The sequence below is a fragment of the Mustelus asterias genome, chromosome 12, assembly GCF_964213995.1.
Source record: "Mustelus asterias chromosome 12, sMusAst1.hap1.1, whole genome shotgun sequence".
NCBI classification, from domain to species: domain Eukaryota; kingdom Metazoa; phylum Chordata; class Chondrichthyes; order Carcharhiniformes; family Triakidae; genus Mustelus; species Mustelus asterias.
The window spans coordinates 49119295-49139974 of NC_135812.1; the positions used below are offsets into that span (position 1 = coordinate 49119295).

At 44.0% G+C, this 20680-nt stretch overlaps 1 protein-coding gene across 6 annotated transcripts in view; it reads left to right on the forward strand.

Moving 5' to 3' along the window:
- The window catches only part of zzef1 (zinc finger, ZZ-type with EF hand domain 1), a 257862-nt gene that overhangs the window by 188019 nt on the left and 49163 nt on the right, over positions 1 to 20680 (forward strand). For 3 of the 6 annotated variants that reach the window (XM_078225183.1, XM_078225184.1, XM_078225187.1), the window contains exons 44-49: positions 3067 to 3263; positions 4148 to 4267; positions 4612 to 4803; positions 7450 to 7550; positions 11976 to 12111; positions 16210 to 16239. In XM_078225183.1, the coding sequence (XP_078081309.1) occupies positions 3067 to 3263; positions 4148 to 4267; positions 4612 to 4803; positions 7450 to 7550; positions 11976 to 12111; positions 16210 to 16239 (776 nt within the window). The remainder of the gene's footprint in view (positions 1 to 3066; positions 3264 to 4147; positions 4268 to 4611; positions 4804 to 7449; positions 7551 to 11975; positions 12112 to 16209; positions 16240 to 20680) is intronic. The other 3 variants (XM_078225185.1, XM_078225186.1, XM_078225188.1) reach the window with 1 other exon arrangement.

Below are 20680 nucleotides of genomic sequence, written 5' to 3' on the forward strand. Positions count from 1 at the left end.
GGTGGAGGCGGGATGCCTCATATCCTTTAAAAAGTACCTGGATGAGTGCCAAGTGCTGGCAAGTGGGATTAGGTGGGCAGGTCTGGGCATTTCATGTGTCCGTGCAGACTCGATGGGCTGAAGGGCCTCTTCTGCACTGTAGTATTCTGTGACTGTTCTTTTGGCATTTCTGAAGCTCCCAGATAGAATCAGCTCTGACAAGTGGTTCCTGTTGAGCACCACAATTGATTTTCATTTGGGATAGCTTATTAGCTAATTGTTTGTGCGTCTTCCATCAGTGGTTTTATCCATGGTCAGCCTGTTGGATGAGTAGTGTATTGGTTTTGGTGATGCTGACATTGTCTGACTGTATGATGCTTCAGATTTCTTAGTGGACAGCGACTTGTGCAGACCATGATGATAATGCACACTGACTTCATTGCCAGATATAAATGAGGGTAAATGTATGTAACGGCTCCTTAACAACTTCTTCAAGTAAAGCAAGAGGTCATTCACGAGCAACTTTATATTGACCCAGTGATTCTTGAGCCATTGTTAGATGATCTGCAGTCCGGAAACAATGTGCTCATGTAATTCAAAAGACTCGCACATTGTGACACTGTCATATTTTGATTTCTTGATCAGGTTTTTGACCTGTTGCAGTGTTTTTATCCTCCACTATTCCATGGGATTTGGCGAGGTGAGGGTTGAAATTCATGTGTCTGTATTCCCTGCACTGTGGAAAGGTTGTGACTTGCATACTGTTGTGTAGACTTCATCTGGTACTCCCTTGCCTTGTGAATTCAGATCAAATTATGTCTATCATCACCCTGCTCGTTGTGTTATGTAGGCTGACAACATCAGGGAGATTGGTGATAATCTGTTACTACTCTTGTTAAATCCCCTCCTGCATTTTGACATCTTTGTACAGCTGAGTGGGGAGTGGTTTGTTATTTAGAATTTTACAAACTGCATGATGGGCAGCATGGTGGCACAGTGGTTAGCACTGCTGCCTCACAGCGCTGGGTTCAATTCCGGCCTCGGGTCACTGCCTGTGTGGAGTTTGCACTTTCTCCCCATGTTTGCATGGGTTTCCTCCGGGTGCTCCGGTTTCCTCCCACAGTCCAAAGATGTGCGGGTTAGATTGATTAGCCATGTTAAATTGCCCCTCGTGTTAGGGGATTAGCAAGGTAAGAATGTGGGGTTATGGGAATAGGGCCTGGGTGCGATTGTGGTTGGTGCAGACTCAATGGGCTGGATGGCCTCCTTCTGCACTGTAAGGATTCTATGATGTGCATATTGAGGTTTTGATTTGGTTTTGGCCTGTCAAATGCTACTCGTGCGTGTTGATGTTTTGTGATCCTGAATGTCCTTCATGTATTTTTGACACAGCTGATTTTCACTAATTTGTGGCATCATTTGTCTTGAGCACAGTTTATGATCAGAGCACAGGCTTTTGCCAACTCCAGAATATCCCATTATATTGACTTTGATAGGCAGCATTTACATGTGTTTACACATGTGTAGATGGGGGAGCTTTCCCATGAATTACGGAATCCGTACAGTGCAGAAAGAGACCATCCAGCCCAATGAGTCTGCACCAACTCTCCAAAAGAACATCTCACCCAGGTCCTCCCCTCCACCCTATCCCTGTAACCCCACATATTTAGCATGGCCAATCTGCCTAACCTATACATCTCTGGACTGAGAGAGGAAACTGGAGCACCCAGAGGAAACCCATGCTGACACGGGGAGAATGTGCAAACTCCACACAGTCACCCAAAGCCAGAATCGAACCCGGGTCCCTGGCTCTGTGAAGCAGCAGTGCGAACTACTGTGCCACAAGCTCCGATTCTTGTTTGAAGTTGAGATTAATTTAATTGAAATCCACATCCTGGGTCCAATCTCTCCTTCCAATTGTATTTACTAACACGTTTTCTCTTGAATCCATTTCACTCTGAATTGTGTTGACCTTCCACCTTTGTAAAGTGTCTCATTTTCAATGCCAAGATTTGCCATTTGGATAACAGGACCTAGGCTTGTACTTATCCTGCACTTGATCTCTCCCTTTTCTTCACTTTGTAGTAACAGCCACCTCTTTGAGTTGCTGATTTCTGTCGCTTAGCTCCTGTGTTTTCCTTTATTTAGCTTTGTGCATTTTCAGGAGTCTGAATCATACCCAACCATCTTTTCGAGTCTGATCTCAAGATCTGATAAGCAATGCTGACATGCTGCTGTTTTTCTTCATCCTGAACAATGTTATCCGTAATGAGGGAGCTGTTTCATGCTACATACTTGGGAGTCTGACAGTGTCCTTAATGCTGGCACATAACTGTCTGAAGATTCTTTGGAACCTCTCATGTTTAATATATACCTCCCATATCCTTGTATGGAAAGCAGTATTTCTCAAACGGCTTCTATCTTTTTTGTATCTGCGTTATTTTTTTAGATGAAACAGTTCATGTCCCAAGTACCTAATCTATTATTGTAAACAATATTCAAGTTTATCACTTTATTCCCTCACTATTTATTATGTTGTCTTACCATTGTTTCAACTCGGTCCAATTTCTGGTATTTTTTACTAAATATGTTTCCATATTAGGCAGCCAACATTGATCTTCTTGCATGCTATAGGTTTTGACCTATTTTGTGTCTGTTTTCTCAGAATGTGCATCTGCAATATTCATAGCTCTAGAGACAGCAAAATACTCCTGGCACCATGCAGTGGTATGCATATGGATGTCTTTCTATCTATCAAATAATTTAATTCTCTTTAAGGCTGTTAGTGATCCAGGTTCAAAACAGGATATTTATTCAGGAAGTCCTCCTGAGGTAACAATGCCTGTCAATCAATGTATTGCTTCATCATCAGCTTATTGTTGCCATCTTTACTGATGTGTTAATTTACATTTCACACGCACTGCTCAAGTCCAAAATGAACTTGTGGAATGAAAGAATTAGTAATGAAATGAACAAAAGAAAGAAGTTGAAACACTGGAAAGCCAGTGAATATAGGATGATAGAGTGGAGCAATTGGGATGTGTAAATTAACCATGCTCTTCTACTGTCCACTTTTTTTAAACACAGTGAGGGATTACCGGTTGACACAGGTTTGTAAGCCTGAATATACAGCAGCTCAGCCTCAACTCATCCAGTTCCTACAGCACTTTATGTTAATCTACAGCCATCTACTGCAGACCAATATAGACAGCAGCTTCCCAGAGGCAGTGGAGGCTACCTGGCTCCAGTCACTAGCTCTGAAAGGTCTCTACAAAATGCTACAGGTAATCACTTGTATAAATCAATGTGGTGGCTGCTTTGGAATTTTAGATTGAATGGTTTCCACAACCAGTTTAAAAGGAAGGGAATGGGGAGCGAGAGGTGAGGGATGAGTTCAGTTCATGATGAGCATAAAATTAATACACAATCATGAATAATTAGTGATTTATTTGGTGGGTGGGGGAAGATAAGATTGCATTGATTTAAATTTTAAAATCTGGAATTGGAAGTTATTGATGACCACGAAACTAGCTTATTCTAGTAAATTGTGCAATGGTGCACGTGGACAGGAGCTGCAGGTTCCAATGCCTACTGGAGAGAAATTGAAGGGTGAGCCCAATCAAGCTGCACTCACAAGAGTCCCAAATAGCATTGCAAGAGTCTTTGTGACTTGTCTTAAAGAATATTATGAAGATGTGTACCTGAATCATACTCTAAACCTAGGTGACGTTGTTGCCTGTGGCTGTTGGTGATTCAAATACCTCTGCTAGGGGACCTGCAATTTCCTCCCTAGCCTCCCACAATGTCCTGGGATATAGTTCACCAGTTCCTCAGGATTTATCTACCTTGATGCGCTTTAAGACTTCCAGCGCCACCTTCTCTGTTATATGTACACTCCTCAAGACATCGCTATTTATTTCTCCAAGTTCCCTAACATCCATGCCTCTTTCAACAGTAAATACTGATGAGAAATATTCATTTAGGATCTCACCCATCTCTTGTATCTCCGCGCATAGATGACTTTGTTAATCCTTAAGAGGTCCTACTCTCTCCCTAGTTACTCTTTTGCCCTTTATGTATTTGTAGAAGCTCTTTGGATTGAGCTGGCTTCCGATGAGAAATTTCCCAATTGCTGTAAGTTATTAACCTTTCTGTGTCTTTGCCGCAGAAACACAGTGTTGAAGAGATCCATCAGATCATCCTCCAGTCTGGTTTGATCAAACTGCTGGAGAGGAAATGCACCAAGGGGACAGGGTTCAGTAAACTGTGGCTGCTGTGTGACCTGGAGGTAAGGACAGTGCATTCATACAGCATTCGCTTTCTCAATAATATGGGTCATGTTTCTGTGATCATTTAATGCTCAGCCTCGTGCAGCTAACCTAGTTGCCAGAATCTGCCTTTCCTGGCTTCATACTTCAAACTGGCTATTAACTTGTACGTGCAAAGTGTGCCTGGGAGAATTGGGTTATTATTGATGTGATAAATTTAACTCCTCAAGAAATGTGGCGGTTTTGATTTAAGCCTTGTGATATTGAAACCAATCCGATTGCCCTGTCTGGAATAAACCAGGTTCACACAAAATTATAATGTTAGACTTCAAACTTTAATCTCACTTTGTTGTTACACCCTAAGACCCTGTCGATCATGATGTATTCTTCTAAGAAGGAGATCAGTAGTGCTGCTGAAGGAGCAGACACTGTGACGGAGGAGAAGGAACAGGTTTCAGACCATGAGTCCAAGAGTGGGGGCTCTGTGTTTGATCTCGATGAAACTAAACCCGATCCTTTGGAAGGCCTTGATGAAGCTACAAAAATCTTTTTCCAGGTATAGATGAAAACTTACATTTAAAAAATAAGTCTCAATTATTATAGTGAAGATAAAAGTCGCCATAGTCCCAGACGACCGTAGGCTGCTCTCCCCTTTGAGGGGGAGAGCTGACTGGTGGTGATTTAACCTGGGGGCCACCATACCTCAGGCGAGGGGCAAGACTGTGAAGGGGGACCTTCATGAATGACCTCAGCTGTCGTCAGCATCACAAACCAGCTGTTCAGCCAGTTGGGTTTAACCGACATTAAAAATAAATGTAAAAACTAAGTTAAAGTTTATTTATTAGTGTCACAAGTAGACTTACATTAACACTGCAATGAAGTTACTATGAAAATCCCCATGTCGCCACATTCCGGTGCCTGTTCGGGTACACTGAGGGAAATTTAGCGTGGCCAATGCACCTAAGCAGCACGTCTTTCAGACTGTGGGAGCACCCAGAGGAAACCCACGCAGACATGGGGAGGACCTGCAGACTCCGCACAGGCAGTGTCCCCAACCGGGAATCAAACATGGGTCCCTGGCACTGTGAGGCAGTAGTGCTAACATTCTGCCACCGTGCTGCCAGTGAGATAGCATTCTGGGCATTTATTCAGGCTTTTATTACTTGGATATTTTTACTCGCTGAGCAGTTAGTGAGTTTTATTTAAGAACATTTGTGAGGTCCAATAACAATGCTGTGAGATTATCAGTGCCACATCTATGTGTCTCACTGTATTTCTCCCTCAAGATGTTAACTGCTTTCTGGACTTCATTTCCACTAGTGTCCAATGTCACCTCACTTAAGATGTCCATTATACATGCAGTACCTCATATAACACTATGGGGTGATCTTACCGGCTCACTGCACCGGTCGATCAGTGTGGCAAGCCGGGAAGATAGGGTGGGACCCACCGCCGGTGCAACTGACAGAGTGCTGGAAGATTGTAGTGCTGAGTCCACACACAAGGCCGACATGGAACACTCCCCGTTTTCATGCTGTAATGACACTTTGGTATCCGGGACTCTCTAATGTCATGGTGATTACGTCATATTTAAATCGACTTCACACCCTTTCTGAACGCAAAGCTGTTTTCGCCGGCAAAACAGTGCTGGTAAGATTGCACGAAGCGATCCTGATTTTTTTGCCCCTTGCCCGATCTTACTGGCTTGCTGTGCTAATGGACTGTCGAGACAAGCCGGTAAGATAGCCCCCTTAGAATGTTTTTGCTAAGATTCTGCCCTATGTATATTTGATTTATTATTGCCACATATATTAGTATACAGTGAAAAGTATTGTTTCTTGCGCACTACACAGACAAAGCATACCATTCATAGAGAAGGAAAGGAGAGAGTGCAGAGTGTAGTGTTACAGTCATCGCTAGGGTGTAGAGAAAGATCAACTTAATGCAAGGTAGGTCCATTCAAAAGTCTGATGGCAGCAGGGAAGAAGCTGTTCTTGATGTATTGGAAGGCTGTTTGACCTCCAATGACATTGGAACTGAGCTTGCAGACATATCCTAGCCCTGTGTGCACGTGAGTGGAGTTTCTTCCAGTACAGGCCACCAGGTATCAAATAAGAGCAATGATTCTGAAATATTTTTGTCTGCTTGCCTTTGGGTCATTGTGGCTGATTATAGTACTCTGTCACCATTCTGACTGAAATCAGTAAACTGATTCCACCCTGTAGGGCTTGCTGCTTTGTGAGGGAATCTCACAGAGCCTTTGGGAACTATTTACAAGAAAATACATATTCATGCAAGCAAATGTAGAATTCAGTTTTCTTAATAAAGCTTGAATCAGAAATGTATTTTAAAAGCATTCTTAGACCTGACCGAATGAGATAACAGCTGCTACTTTACTTCCTAGCTCTATAGTCCCATGTTCTGAGACACAATCCTATTTGGTCTTCACATCTGCTCCTATGTTCTCTTTATGGAGGAGATGGTGGTGTAGTGGCAACGTCACTGGACCAGAATCCAGAGGCCTAGGCTATCGTTCTGGTGAAGTGGGTTCAAATCCCACCGCAGCAACTGGTGAAATTTAAATTCAGTTAATAACCTGCAATTGTAACACTATTCTTGGTAGTGGTGACCATGAAACCATTGTTGATTGCCATAAAAACCTATTTGGTTCACTAATGTCCTTTAGGGAAGGAAATCTGCCGTCCTTACCCAGTTCAGCCTCCATGTTACTCCAGGCCCAGAGCAACATGGTTGACTCTTAACTGTCCTCTGAAATGGTGTGGCAACCCACTGGGCTCAAGGACAATAAGGGACGGGCAGAAAATGTTGATCTTGCCAGTGATACCCACCTCCCGTGAAAGAAATAGATCAAGAAAGAAATGTTCTCAGATGGACCAACAGGTTAATTGTGATTATTCCCTATCAAAGTGCACCCCTCGCATAGTTGAATATTTTGTTAATAGTGGTATTGATAACAAAAACATCGACTTTTGACTTGTTCACTTGCCCTTTCTCACTCTGTGAAAACTATTGAGAGGCAAGGGCCCAATTAAGAAATGATTTAACCAAGCATTAAGGTTCACACAGAGAATTCTCTGGGAAGCTGTATCCAAGATGGTTATTTCTGACTACACTTTTGTTATTCCACCTACTAAGGGGATATTTCTTTCTGTTATAAGGGCGATATGTTTTTTTTCCCCAGATAACTCATGATGCTCTAAATGCACCTTTACACATCTTACGAGCCATGTATGAACTTCAGATGAGAAAAACTGACTCCTTCTTCCTCGAAGTTCAAAAGAGGTGAGTATAAAATGTTAAAATTGTGGGACTTCTTGTCAGCATTCTGCTGTGAAGAGTTCCGTAGTTTGAGATGGCACAGCTTTGGTTGTAGAAAGTTCCAATAAAATCCAGTGAGATTTGACCATCATTGACATTGTATGAAATCTCTGTTAGTGATGTTTGCTTTGGTATTGTACCATGTTTCTCAAAGCTTGCAAGCAGAACATAGAGGGGAGTAGAGGAGAAGATGTGTATATATGGGACTTGCCCATTGATGCTCACATCATTGTCTATTTTAAGCACCCTTTGCTCTTTGGATTATGTAATGTTAAAAAGCATTACCTGCACTGGGACAGTCACCCTTCAGGGTCAGCTTGGCTAAGTGGTAGCACTGTTCCTTCTAAGTCAGATTATTATAAATTCAAGCCCCACTTCATAGAACATAGAACATTACAGCACAGAACAGGCCCTTCGGCCCACGATGTTGTGCCGACCTTCATCTGAAACCAAGATCAAGCTATCCCACTCCCTACCATCCTGGTGTGCTCCATGTGCCTATCCAATAACCGCTTAAATGTTCCTAAAGTGTCTGACTCCACTATCACTGCAGGCAGTCCATTCCACACCCCAACCACTCTCTGCGTGAAGAACCTACCTCTGATATCCTTCCTATATCTCCCACCATGAACCCTATAGTTATGCCCCCTTGTAATAGCTCCATCCACCCGAGGAAATAGTCTTTGAACGTTCACTCGATCTATCCCCTTCATCATTTTATAAACCTCTATTAAGTCTCCCCTCAATCTCCTCCGCTCCAGAGAGAACAGCCCCAGCTCCCTCAACCTTTCCTCATAAGACCGACACTCCAAACCAGGCAGCATCCTGGTAAATCTCCTCTGCACTCCCTCCAGCGCTTCCACATCCTTCCTATAGTGAGGTGACCAGAACTGCACGCAATATTCCAAATGCGGTCTCACCAAGGTCCTGTACAGTTGTAGCATAACCCCACGGCTCTTAAACTCCAACCCCCTGTTAATAAAAGCTAACACACTATATGCCTTCTTCACAGCTCTATCCACTTGAGTGGCAACCTTTAGAGATCTGTGGATATGGACCCCAAGATCTCTCTGTTCCTCCACAGTCTTCAGAACCCTACCTTTGACCCTGTAATCCACATTTAAATTAGTCCTACCAAAATGAATCACCTCACATTTATCAGGGTTAAACTCCATTTGCCATTTTTCAGCCCAGCTTTGCATCCTATCTATGTCTCTTTGCAGCCTACAACAGCCCTCCACCTCATCCACTACTCCACCAATCTTGGTGTCATCAGCAAATTTACTGATCCACCCTTCAGCCCCCTCCTCTAAGTCATTAATAAAAATCACAAAGAGCAGAGGACCAAGCACCGATCCCTGCGGCACTCCGCTAGCAACCTGCCTCCAGTCCGAAAATTTTCCATCCACCACCACCCTCTGTCTTCGATCAGACAGCCAGTTACCTATCCAATCGGCCAACATTCCCTCTATCCCACACCTCCTCACTTTCATCATAAGCCGACCATGGGGGACCTTATCAAACGCCTTACTAAAATCCATGTATATGACATCAACCGCCCTACCTTCATCAACACACCTAGTTACCTCCTCAAAAAATTCTATCAAATTTGTGAGGCACGATTTGCCCTTCACAAATCCGTGCTGACTATCCCGGATTAATCCGCATCTTTCTAAATGGTCGTAAATCCCATCCCTAAGGACCTTTTCCATCAATTTACCAACCACCGAAGTCAGACTAACCGGTCTATAATTACCAGGGTCATTTCTATTCCCTTTCTTAAACAGAGGAACAACATTCGCCACTCTCCAGTCCTCTGGCACCAACCCCGTGGACAGCGAGGACCCAAAGATCAAAGCCAAAGGCTCTGCAATCTCATCCCTCGCCTCCCAAAGAATCCTAGGATACATTTCATCAGGCCCAGGGGACTTATCGACCTTCAGTTTATTCAAAACTGCCAATACATCCTCCCTCCGAACATCTATTTCCTCCAGCCTATTAGCCTGTAACACCTTCTCTTCCTGAAAAACATGGCCCCTCTCCTTGGTGAACACTGAAGAAAAGTATTCATTCATCACCTCGCCTATCTCTACTGATTCCATACACAAGTTCCCACCACTGTCCTTGACCGGCCCTAACCTCACCCTGGTCATTCTTTTATTCCTCACATAAGAGTAAAAAGCCTTGGGGTTTTCCTTGATCCGACCCGCTAAGGACTTCTCATGTCCCCTCCTAGCTCTCCTCAGCCCCTTTTTCAGCTCATTCCTTGCTAACTTGTAACCCTCAATCGAGCCATCTGAACCTTGTTTCCTCATCCCGACATAAGCTTCCCTCTTCCTTTTCACAAGACATTCCACCTCTTTTGTGAACCACGGTTCCCTCACTCGGCCATTTCCTCCCTGCCTGACAGGGACATACCTATCAAGGACACCCAGTATTTGTTCCTTGAAAAAGTTCCACTTTTCATCAGTGCCTTTCCCTGACAGTTTCTGTTCCCATCTTATGCCCCCTAATTCTTGCCTAATCGCATCATAATTACCTCTCCCCCAATTGTAAGCCTTGCCCTGCCGTCCGGCCCTATCCCTCTCCATTGCAATAACAAAAGACACCGAATTGTGGTCACTATCTCCAAAGTTCTCTCCCACAACCAAATCTAACACTTGGCCCGGTTCATTTCCCAGTACCAAATCCAATGTGGCCTCACCCCTTGTCGGCCTATCCACATATTGTGTCAGGAAACCCTCCTGCACACACTGCACAAAAAGTGCCCCATCCAAACTATTCGATCTACAAAGGTTCCAATCAATATTTGGAAAGTTAAAGTCCCCCATGACAACTACCCTGTGACCCCCACACGTATCCATAATCTGCTTAGCAATTTCTTCCTCCACATCTCTATTACTATTTGGGGGCCTATAGTAAACTCCTAGCAACGTGACCGCTCCTTTCCTGTTTCTAACTGCAGCCCATATTACCTCAGTGTGCATATCCCCCTCAAAGTGCTTTTCCGCAGCCGTTAAACTATCCTTGATTAACAATGCTACTCCTCCACCTCTTTTACCAGCTTCCCTACACTTACTGAAACATCTATACCCCGGAACGTCCAACAACCATTCCTGTCCTTGTTCTACCCACGTCTCCGTAATGGCCACAACATCGTAGTCCCAAGTAGCAATCCACGCCCCAAGTTCATCCACCTTGTTCCGGATGCTCCTTGCATTGAAGTAGACACACTTCAACCCATCTTCCTGTCTACCGGTACCCACCCTTGACCTTGATACCTTCCCCAATATCTCACCACCCTCAACACTGACTTCCGGACTACAACTCCTTTTCAGTTCTAGAACACACAATCTAGGCTGACCATAAGACATAGGAACTGAAGTAGGCCATTCGTCCCATTGAGTCTGCTCCGCCATTCAATGAGAATGGCACTTCATAGTTCTTAAGGAGTGCCTGATTAAACCAAGGCCCTCTCTACCAAACTTCATCACAGTTTGTAATTAATACTTGATTGCTGCGTGAGGCCGTATCCGCTGGGCAAATGTATGTGAAAGATCCCATGGGAATATGTGAGTTCTTCCAAGTGTACGGCCAACATTTCTCCAACTCTTTATCTTACTGGTGTTTTCAGTGATTATACTTCAAATGTAACTAATTTGCTTTGAGACATGCTGACGGCACGATATAACTGCAAATGAATTCTCTGTAACAGTTTTTGGGCGGCTGCATTGCACTGGTAAATTTGTTCAAGAACAGACAGAACGCAGATAATCTATTCAATTCGCTGCTATATTCAGTGCGTCATCCACGTAAGGGCTGACATGAGGCACACCTCTTGAATGGGGCAGCACAGTGGTTAGCACTGCTGCCTCACAGCACCAGGGACTCGGGTTCGATTCCCAGCTTGGGTCACTATGCGGAGTTTGCACAGTGTCTCCCCGTGTCTGTGTGGGTTTCCTCCAGGTGCTCCGGTTTCCTCCCACAGTCCAAAGATGTGCGGGTTAGGTCGATTGGCCATGCTAAATTGCCCCTTAATGTCAGGGGGAGTAGCTAGGGTAAAATGCATGGGGTTATGGGGATAGGGCCTGGGTGGGATTGTGGTCGGTGCAAACTCGATGGGCCGAATGACCACCTTCTGCACTGTAGTATTCTATGATTTTGTGAATTCACAGCAGCTGATGAGAAGTCAAAGAACTAAAGAATAGAAAATGCCTCAAATGCTAGTTTAGACATCCCTTTGCATGTTGGGTGCTGCATCCCAGCCTGTGTAATATTGCAGGTTTCCCCCGAGAGGTGTGCTTTGACTTTTCAGAGTGCATTGTTAATAAATCTTATTTACAAATAGTGTCCTGGAGCACATATCCCTTTGTTTTGTTTTTCTCTCAGGTTTGATGGTCATGTGATTACCACAGATGAGGCAATCCAGTCCATGTCGTTGAAGTGGCAACCAAACAAAGCATCGCGCACAGAAGACCACAGCACAAAAGCTGTCGACACCGACATGATGATTGTCCCATGTGTGGTGAGTGCTTTTTCTTAGTTGCTGACTTCTGTATTTAGTCGCCAAAGTTCTAACTATGTTCTTCCTATTTCCCAAAATACTCAGCCCACCTTGGGGTTAAAACCTTGCTGCCAGGTTTCCGATCGGATCGTGTGTATAGTAGAATTTCCGGGTACGGCGTTAGGCTGGTTTATCATTGAGAAACTGTGTGTTTGTCAAGGAGTGTTGGTCCCTTGTAGCAATTGCTAACTGGAGGAGAAACAATTCTCAGATCTGCATGAGGTGGTAGGCCTCTAGCTATGTGGTAACCGCAGTGTGAGAATCATTGTGCTGAAAATTTTATTTACAATTGTTGAATGTTCTGGTCACAGTAATTTATTCAAGTTTTACAAGTAATTCGATCAGCCGTGTACTGGTGACTCACCACCATCTTCTCAAGAGCAATTAGGCAGGAGCGATAAATGCTGGCCTAGCCAGTGACTCCCACATCCCAAGGACAAAATGCAAAAATCTTAAATGGGGTTGGAGTTAATTTTGAGGGCCATCAAGGTGACAAAATCCTAATAATGATATGGCTGAATCGTTGAAGTATATCCTGGACAGCGTAGGAGGTTTTAGTAGATGAACAGCAATAAAGGTGTTGTATCACCAGTCACCTGGTGCTGTCTCACCAATGTAGTCTGCACTTCAAAATACTTTGTATCAGAATCAAATATTGCTTTATTCCTCAGCATTTCCTTTTCAGGTGGCTGGATGTAGTGTATAAGATGGGGGGTGGTTTGGTTTTCGTGTGGGAGCTTCCTTGCAGATATGATTGAAGCTACTAGATTGTCAAAGTAAATTGCTCTGAGAATGATTTTAACCCAGGTCCATAAGTAAACCCTAGTGCCTGAAGAAATATTGCACAGCATTTAACCAGCTTTCTACCGTGTATAAGTCTTGTTACTTTCAAATAATATCTGTGGGCATTCCTAATCGAGAATGTCGTATTTATTAATGCTGTTTGCACCCAGAGTAACCTGGTAAAAAGAGAAACTTTGCTGGAAATCTGAAATGAAACCGAAAATGCTGGAATTAGAACCCGTCTTGATGAACCTACCATTGAACTCATTAACCTGATTAGCTTCTGAGGAATATGTCCTTCTTGCACTGCTGGATGGACCCATTTAGAAGCTAGCTCTGTAAATCTCATAGAAAGCAGCAATGCTTGTTTGGGTCTTTTAAGAGCTGCCACACAGCATCCTGCCATCGGGTGTACAATATCTCGAGGTCTGGATGGGGAGTTTATCGTCATCCATGTGCATCTGAACTAATGGTATGGGGTCCTTAATACCTGTTGAATCCTCAGCTGAGCTCCGAAACCTATTTCTCACCCATCACCAAGATCCTGGCATGGTGGCACAGTGGTTAGCACTGCTGCCTCACAGCGATAGGGACCCAGGTTCGATTCCCGGCTTGGGTCACTGTCTGTGTGGAGTTTGCACATTCTCCCCATGTCTGCGTGGGTTTCCTCTGGGTGCTCCAGTTTCCTCCCACAGTCCAAAGATGTGTGGGTAGGTGGATTGGCATGTTAAATTCTCCCTCAGAGTCTGGGGGACTAGTTACGGTAAATGCATGGCGTTCTGGGGATAGGGCCTGGGTGGGATTGTGGTCGGTGCAGACTCAATAAGCCAAATGGCTGCCTCCTGCACTGTAGGATTCTATGATTCTATGATCCCACTTACACCCACCTCTGTCACCTCAGTTGCCTTCACACCTCTCACGTTTGTAACTGCTGAAACTCCATTTACATACTTTTATTATCACTTTGGCACCCATCTTCCTCGCCTCCTAAGTTCCACTTTGGGCAAACCGTAACTTGTCCAAAACTCTGGTGTTCTGCTCTCCCATCACCCCCATGGTCACTGAACTCCAGTGACTGCCCATCTCATGCTAGACTTTTGAGCATTGAGAAACGTCCCTTGTATTGAGAAACGTCCCTTGTAAGGAACAAGATGATAGCACCTTCTCAGATCAAAGACCATAGGACAGTCATCCTTTATGTGGCAGACATTTTGAATAGAAGTCAATCATTATTAGTTATTGTAATCTGTTTTAGTTGATTGCACCAATCCCTCTGACATTCTTGGCTTTATATGTGCCTAAGGTCATTGGACATTCACTCTTTGTAGCAGGCTGCTTCGAAGCATTGCTTAGTGGATTATGCATCTCCAGCTGGTGGAGCTCAGCTCACTTCATGGCAGAGAAGGCCCCTATATCCTTAGACCTCACATCAACTATGCTGGCCTGTGAGCTGCTGTTTCTTGGCCTTCTCGAGGGTGGGGGAGATAACTCTAGCTCTTCAGGGCGCAGTTCCTGAGTCTCTTGGGGGTGGCTGTGACCACTTCATCCTGTTCACAATCCAAAGTAGTGATAAACAACTTGTGGGCTTTGCCCTCCTAACATCACTATTGGTGGCATGGTCACACCCACCATGTCTGAGAGTTGCAATTAGTTAATTTTTTATCTGGTCTGTTTGTGAGTCAGTCTGAGTGTCTGCCAGCAGGAACCTGTCAAATTGTTCCAGTGCAGTTACAACGCTGCCATTTACCCAACAGTGTGGGAAGTTGCCCTGGTATGTCTGGCCCACAAAAAACAGGACTAATCTAATGCAATCAATTTATATCACACCATTGGTTTACTTTCAGTCATCAACAAAGTGATGAGATGTGTTGTTAACAGTGATATCAAGTGGCACTTACTCAGCAATAACCTGCTTACTAATGTTCAGTTTAAGTTCCATCAGAACCTTTTAGTTCCACACGTCATTACAGCCTTGGTCCAAACATGGACAAATGAGCTGAACTGTGGAGGTAAGGTGAGAGTGACTGCACTTAACATCAAGGCAGTGTTCAACTGGTTATGGCATCAAAGAGTAAAGTTGAAGTAATGGAACCATTCCTTGAACAAATGAAAAAAGGAGAATTGGAGTGATACAACTAAAGTTTAAAGTTTATTTATTAGTGTCACAAGTAGGCTTACATTAACACTGCAATGAAGTTACTGTGAAAATCTCCCAGTCTCCACACTCGGGCACCTGTTCGGGTACAATGAGGGAGAATTTAGCACGGCCAATGCACCTAACCAGCACGTCTTTTGGACTGTGGGAGGAAACCGGAGCACCGGAGGAAACCCTTGCAGACACGGGGAGAGCACGCAGACTCCACACAGACAGTGACCCAAGCAGGGTCCCTGGCACTGTGAAGCAACAGTATTAACCACTGTGCTGCCATGCTGCCCCATTAACTAAATCAGTCAGGCAGGTTCAACCCATCCTCCCTGACCCATCCCTTTCAGAAGGAAGTTGCATATAGAGTTGAAAAGGAAACAGTTGTAGAGATATAAGGAAAGAGCAGGGCCACAGAATAGCTCTTCAAAGATCAGACATACAAACTGTAGGCCAAATGATGCAGTATGGTTCAATTATGCCAAAATGTGGTTTGCCACATGGCTTATTAAATGTAAAATATCTTGCTGTAGTTGTTTGAAAACCCAAATGATCAGTAAAATTTTAGTCCAATAATTCCACAAGTGTCTCCTGGGCAACCCTAAAACAAGTGTCCGCATCCAACAATGTACTGCATAATGTTAATTTCTCCAACATTCGCTATTTCTGTTGGAACTTGTGGAAAACTCTTCATTTACAGAGCACAGTCCTAGCCCCTGGTGTTCCTGTAGAATGTACAAAATATGTTTTGTAAAAGATGTTGAGCAAATTGAACAGATGCACACTTGCTGTATATGAATGTGTCTATTACATGAAGAAGTTTCATGTCTTCACAAAATATCCCTAAAGAGAGGTTCTCCCTTTTGAGATTCTTCTTCCCGTATATCCCCGCTAAAATGGGTTGTCCCACTCCAGCAGCGTCTGAAGGATGTGATTCAGTTGAAGGAAGACTCTACAAGTCAGATAAAATAGTTCCTATTTTCCCATCAAATGATGATGGACTGACTTTGTATTTCCAGCATCTTCTGCTTTCATTTTGAATAACCCATTAATATCTTCTTGTAATAGTTCTGTGGTAAAATTGCAGCATTACCCTTGTAACTTGCACTCACCAACATCACCCCTCTCCACAGCACAAGATCATGGGAAAACTCTGCACACTGGTAAGTGGCCAGTCATTTCCACATTGAAGAAAGCAAACCTACCTCACCTTGCGCATGCACTAAAATCTAATTTTGTACTTAACTGATTGATACAGCATCAGCTTATGTGCAGCTTGTAAAAAAAAACCTAACATTCCTTTTTCGGTTTTCTGTAATCTGCTTATATGCAACTCTGTACAAAAAGAAAATGTAGATTGAAATGGACAAAACTTTGCAAACAGACTTCTATATTAAAAGTATGGGCGTGCATCAAGTTCCAACCCAATGTTGGTCTATTTGGGATAGCATTAAAATCATAGTTTATATTAGAAATTTGCGAATAGCAGACTTGCATATAAACGGATTGGGTCGCAATTGAATTTAAGTTTTCTGTGCAAAATCCTTTCCTTTACTGTGTTCCTGGGATAAGGTCTGAACATATTCCCGCTGGCATGAGATTGGTGCTTTGGGTATAGCAATGAGGGCGTATCTGAATGTTCTATCGCCATGTCCGAAAATGTGGGATGGAAAGTAAGAAGCTAACTGCCCAGAATTTTCATCCACATTAATCATCAAGGTGCCATCACCCCACCTCATCTGTGCTTTAGTGAATGGAAAGCGGTTTCCAGTGGTTTTCCACAGGGCTCAGTGTTGGGTCCCTGCTGTTTGTGACATATTGTGGTTTGGACTTAAATGGGGGAGGCATGATTGAAACTTGCAGTTGACACATAAATCATATGCGTGGTTGATAGTGAAGAGGATAGCTGTGGACTCCAGAATGATATCAATGGTTTAGTCGAGTGGGTGGAAAAGTGGTAAAAAGAATTCAATCTGGAGAAGGTGAGGTAATGTATTTTGGGAGGGCAAACAAAGCAAGGGAATACTCAGGAAGACATTGAGAGGGGTTGAGGAATGAGCATGCATGCATGCCCACAGGTCCTGAAGGTGACAGGACAGTTGGATAAGGTGGTAAAGAAGGCATGTGGAATGCTTTTCTTTATTGGGTGAGGTACTGAATACAAGAAGAGGGATGCAATGCTGGAACTATAGAAAACACTGGTTAGGCCACAGCTGGGGTTTTGCATACAGTTCTGGTTACCCCATTATAGGAAGGACATAATTGCTCTGGAGAGAGTACAGAATGTTGCCAGGGCTGGAAAATTGCAGCTACAAGGAAAGGTTAGATAGGCTAGGGTTGTTTTCCTTAGAACAGAGAAAGCTGAGGGGTGACCTTGATTGACGCTTATGAAATTATGAGTGGCCTAGATACATTAATCAGGGAAGACTTGTTTCCCCTAGCGGAGAAGTGAATTACAAGGGGGCACTGATTTAAGGTGATTGGTAGAAGGATTAGAGGGGATATTAGAAAACCTTTTTCACAGAGGGTGGTGGGTGTCTGGAATTTACTGCCTGAATTGGTGGTTGAGGCAAAAATCCTAACTCATTTTAATGGAATCAGGATCCACATCTGAAGTGCTGTAATCTCGAATGATATTTATGGACCGGGTGCTGGAATGTGGGGTTAGAATGCTAGTTTTGGTTTCAGCTGGCAAAAGGCGGAAAGGCCTCTTTCTATGGAGTAAAATGTGCAAGTCTTCAGGAACTGCATTTATCTGTTTTCCTGGTTTATATGTTCCTCGTCTCTGACTGTTTATGCAGTGTTATGTTAGATTTCTTGGTATTGGTAAAAGCAATGTAGGTCTTCCCCAACCATCTTCCTCACCTGGCAAAGTACACATTTATTTACTTATTATTTATTTATTAGTCACAAGCAAGGCTTACATTAACGCTGCAATGAAGTTACTGTGAAATTCCTCTAGTCGATACATTCCGGCATCTGTTCGGGTCAATGCACCTAACCAGCACATCTTTCAGACTGTGGGAGGAAACCAGAGCACCCGGAGGAAACCCACGCAGACAAGGGGAGAGCGTGCAAACTCCACACAGACAGTGACCCGAACTAGGAATCGAACCCGGGTCTCTGGCGCTGTGAGGCAGCAGTGCTAACCACTGTGCCACCGTGCCGCCCCACCAGTGAGAATGTATTGTTAATTTTTCATTTCTTCTTGTCTTTACCCTCCCTATTGCAACATGTATTGGGATGCAGGTCTGAGGCTGTTTGTCGAAGTGGTTGCACCCAGTGGGCTGAAGTTTGTTATTATGTGGGTATTTTGACAACAGGCCAGAAAGCCCAAACCCACTTGACAGTTTTGCTTTAGAGCTCTATAACCTCTATAATCAGAGGATCGATAGCAGCCTCGTAGCACCACTGTGAGTAATGGCCACAGCTGGGACTGCACTAGGAAGCAAAGAATACCTTGGAAGCAGGCTGCATTCCCAAACAGAGAAGAGCCATCTGGGGGCATCATTGTCAGTCATGTAGGCCTTGGCTAGTGGCTTGGTGAGGGCAGAGGAGATGGGGACCATTGCTGCGGGGGAACTCCTTAGTAGGCTACAGAGTGCCTGATTAAAAGACAGCCCACCCATGTCCCTAGATTCTCAGGGAAGCCATCCTGGTTCACAAGGCTGTCTTCCATGCAGCAGAGGGCCCACATGCTGATCGTAAAATGCCAGCGGTGACAGGAGGAAGCCATTAATTAGCTACTTCAGTGGTTTGGTTGACTTCTGGGTGAGAGGGATATCCTCCACCTTCTGTGCTGCTGGTAAAATAGCATGGCAGCGGGAGGGTGACAAGCATGAGACCTTGAGACCCTCCGGACTATCCCTCACCATTTGAGATGCCCCCCCCCATTGTCCCTCGAGGGTTGGTAATTGTTTCCGACCAGACAGCTACACCACCTAACTCTCTTTATTAAATTAAAGTTTCTTGTGAAAATGCTGTGAGCATTAGAGTTGAACATACCAGAAGGACCAGCAGTCGTGTACTTTTTCTGCAATCAAACTCTGCCATATTTGTCGTGATTTGTTAATTATGTGTGTTAGTTTTAGATTACAGTAACGTGGAGTTGATGTTACTGGACTAGTAATTCAGAGGCCTGGAGTAATGAATGTAGACTAATCTAGAGACTGAGTTCAGCTTCCAAAAAGACAGCTAGGGATTTTAAAAGTTCAATAAAGTAAATAAATCTGGAATAAATGCTACCATTAGTAATGATGACTAGAAAACAACCAAATTGTCATAACCCACCTAGTTCACTAATGTCCTTTACTCAGTCCAGCTAGCCTATATTTGAGTCCAAACTCTCAGTAACATGGGTAACTCATAACTTCCCCCTGAAATGACCTAGCAAGTCTCGCAGTTACATTCAAGAAGGCACCTTACCAATGTCCTTGAGAGGGTAACAAGGATGGGAAATAAGTGCTGGCCTTGGCAGATGAATAACTTAAAGGACAGCTATATTGATGTCATATAGTAAAGTGCCAACACACAGGGTACAGCAGCTGATTGAGACACAGACTCCCTGTTCAGCCTCATGACTGAGTTCAATATCTTTTCGCTGTTACTGTGTCAGGCTGTGATCAAGGAGCAATCTTATGGTACAGTGAACTCCCCTCAGAAGAGTTACCAATGCATCCCAAGCTGGTAGAATGGCAAAATTAAAGCAATGGAAGTAAGACTAAATTATGGTAAAATGTCTAGAAAATTAAACCGGTCATTTGGTTCAGAAGGATTCGTTGTATTTACTTTAAACCATCAACATCTTGAGACTTGTATTTAGTTAATTTATAAATTAGCTCCATCAGTGATAAAGAGGGTTACTCCAGCTGGGATTAAATTCCACAAGTCTGCTCACCTGTAGTACCTCATGAAGCTAACCAATAAACCTGCTCCATGAGCACTGGCTATCCATTCCCCCTTTGGGAACAGTATACACCAATGTGTTCTTCAGCTGACTAGAAGGCTGCAGCAGGAATGATTGGATAGCCACCAGGGGAGGAAATGCTGACTCAAAACAATTTGTTTTTGTAGAATCAGAAAGGACACTATTCCACCCCTCATATACATGGTGGCTCTTTGAAAAAGCCAGCATGGTGGCACAGTGGCTAGCACTGCTGCCTCACAGCACCAGGGACCGAGGTTCGATTCCTGGCTTGGGTCACTGTCTGTATGGAGTTTGCATGTTCTCTCCGTGTCTGCGTGGGTTTCCTCCGGGTTGCTCTGGTTTCCTCCCGCAGTCTGAAAGACGTGCTGGTTAGGTGCATTGACCCAAACAGGCGCTGGAGTGTGGCGACCTGGGGAATTTCACAGTAACTTCATTGCAGTGTTAATGTAAGCCTTACTTGTGACTAATAAATAAACTTTACTTTACCAATTATTCCCAGTCCCCATATCTTTCCTGGGCAAAGGGTACTGAGGTCCATGATTCTTGTTGCCCCCTGTCAGGTCTGTGTGGACCTGCCTTTACCACAAAGCCATCATAGGAGTAAGCGTGGGCCAATTAGCTCCTTGAACTTGTTCTATCATTCAGTGAGGCTGTGGCTGATCTGTGACCTAAATTCA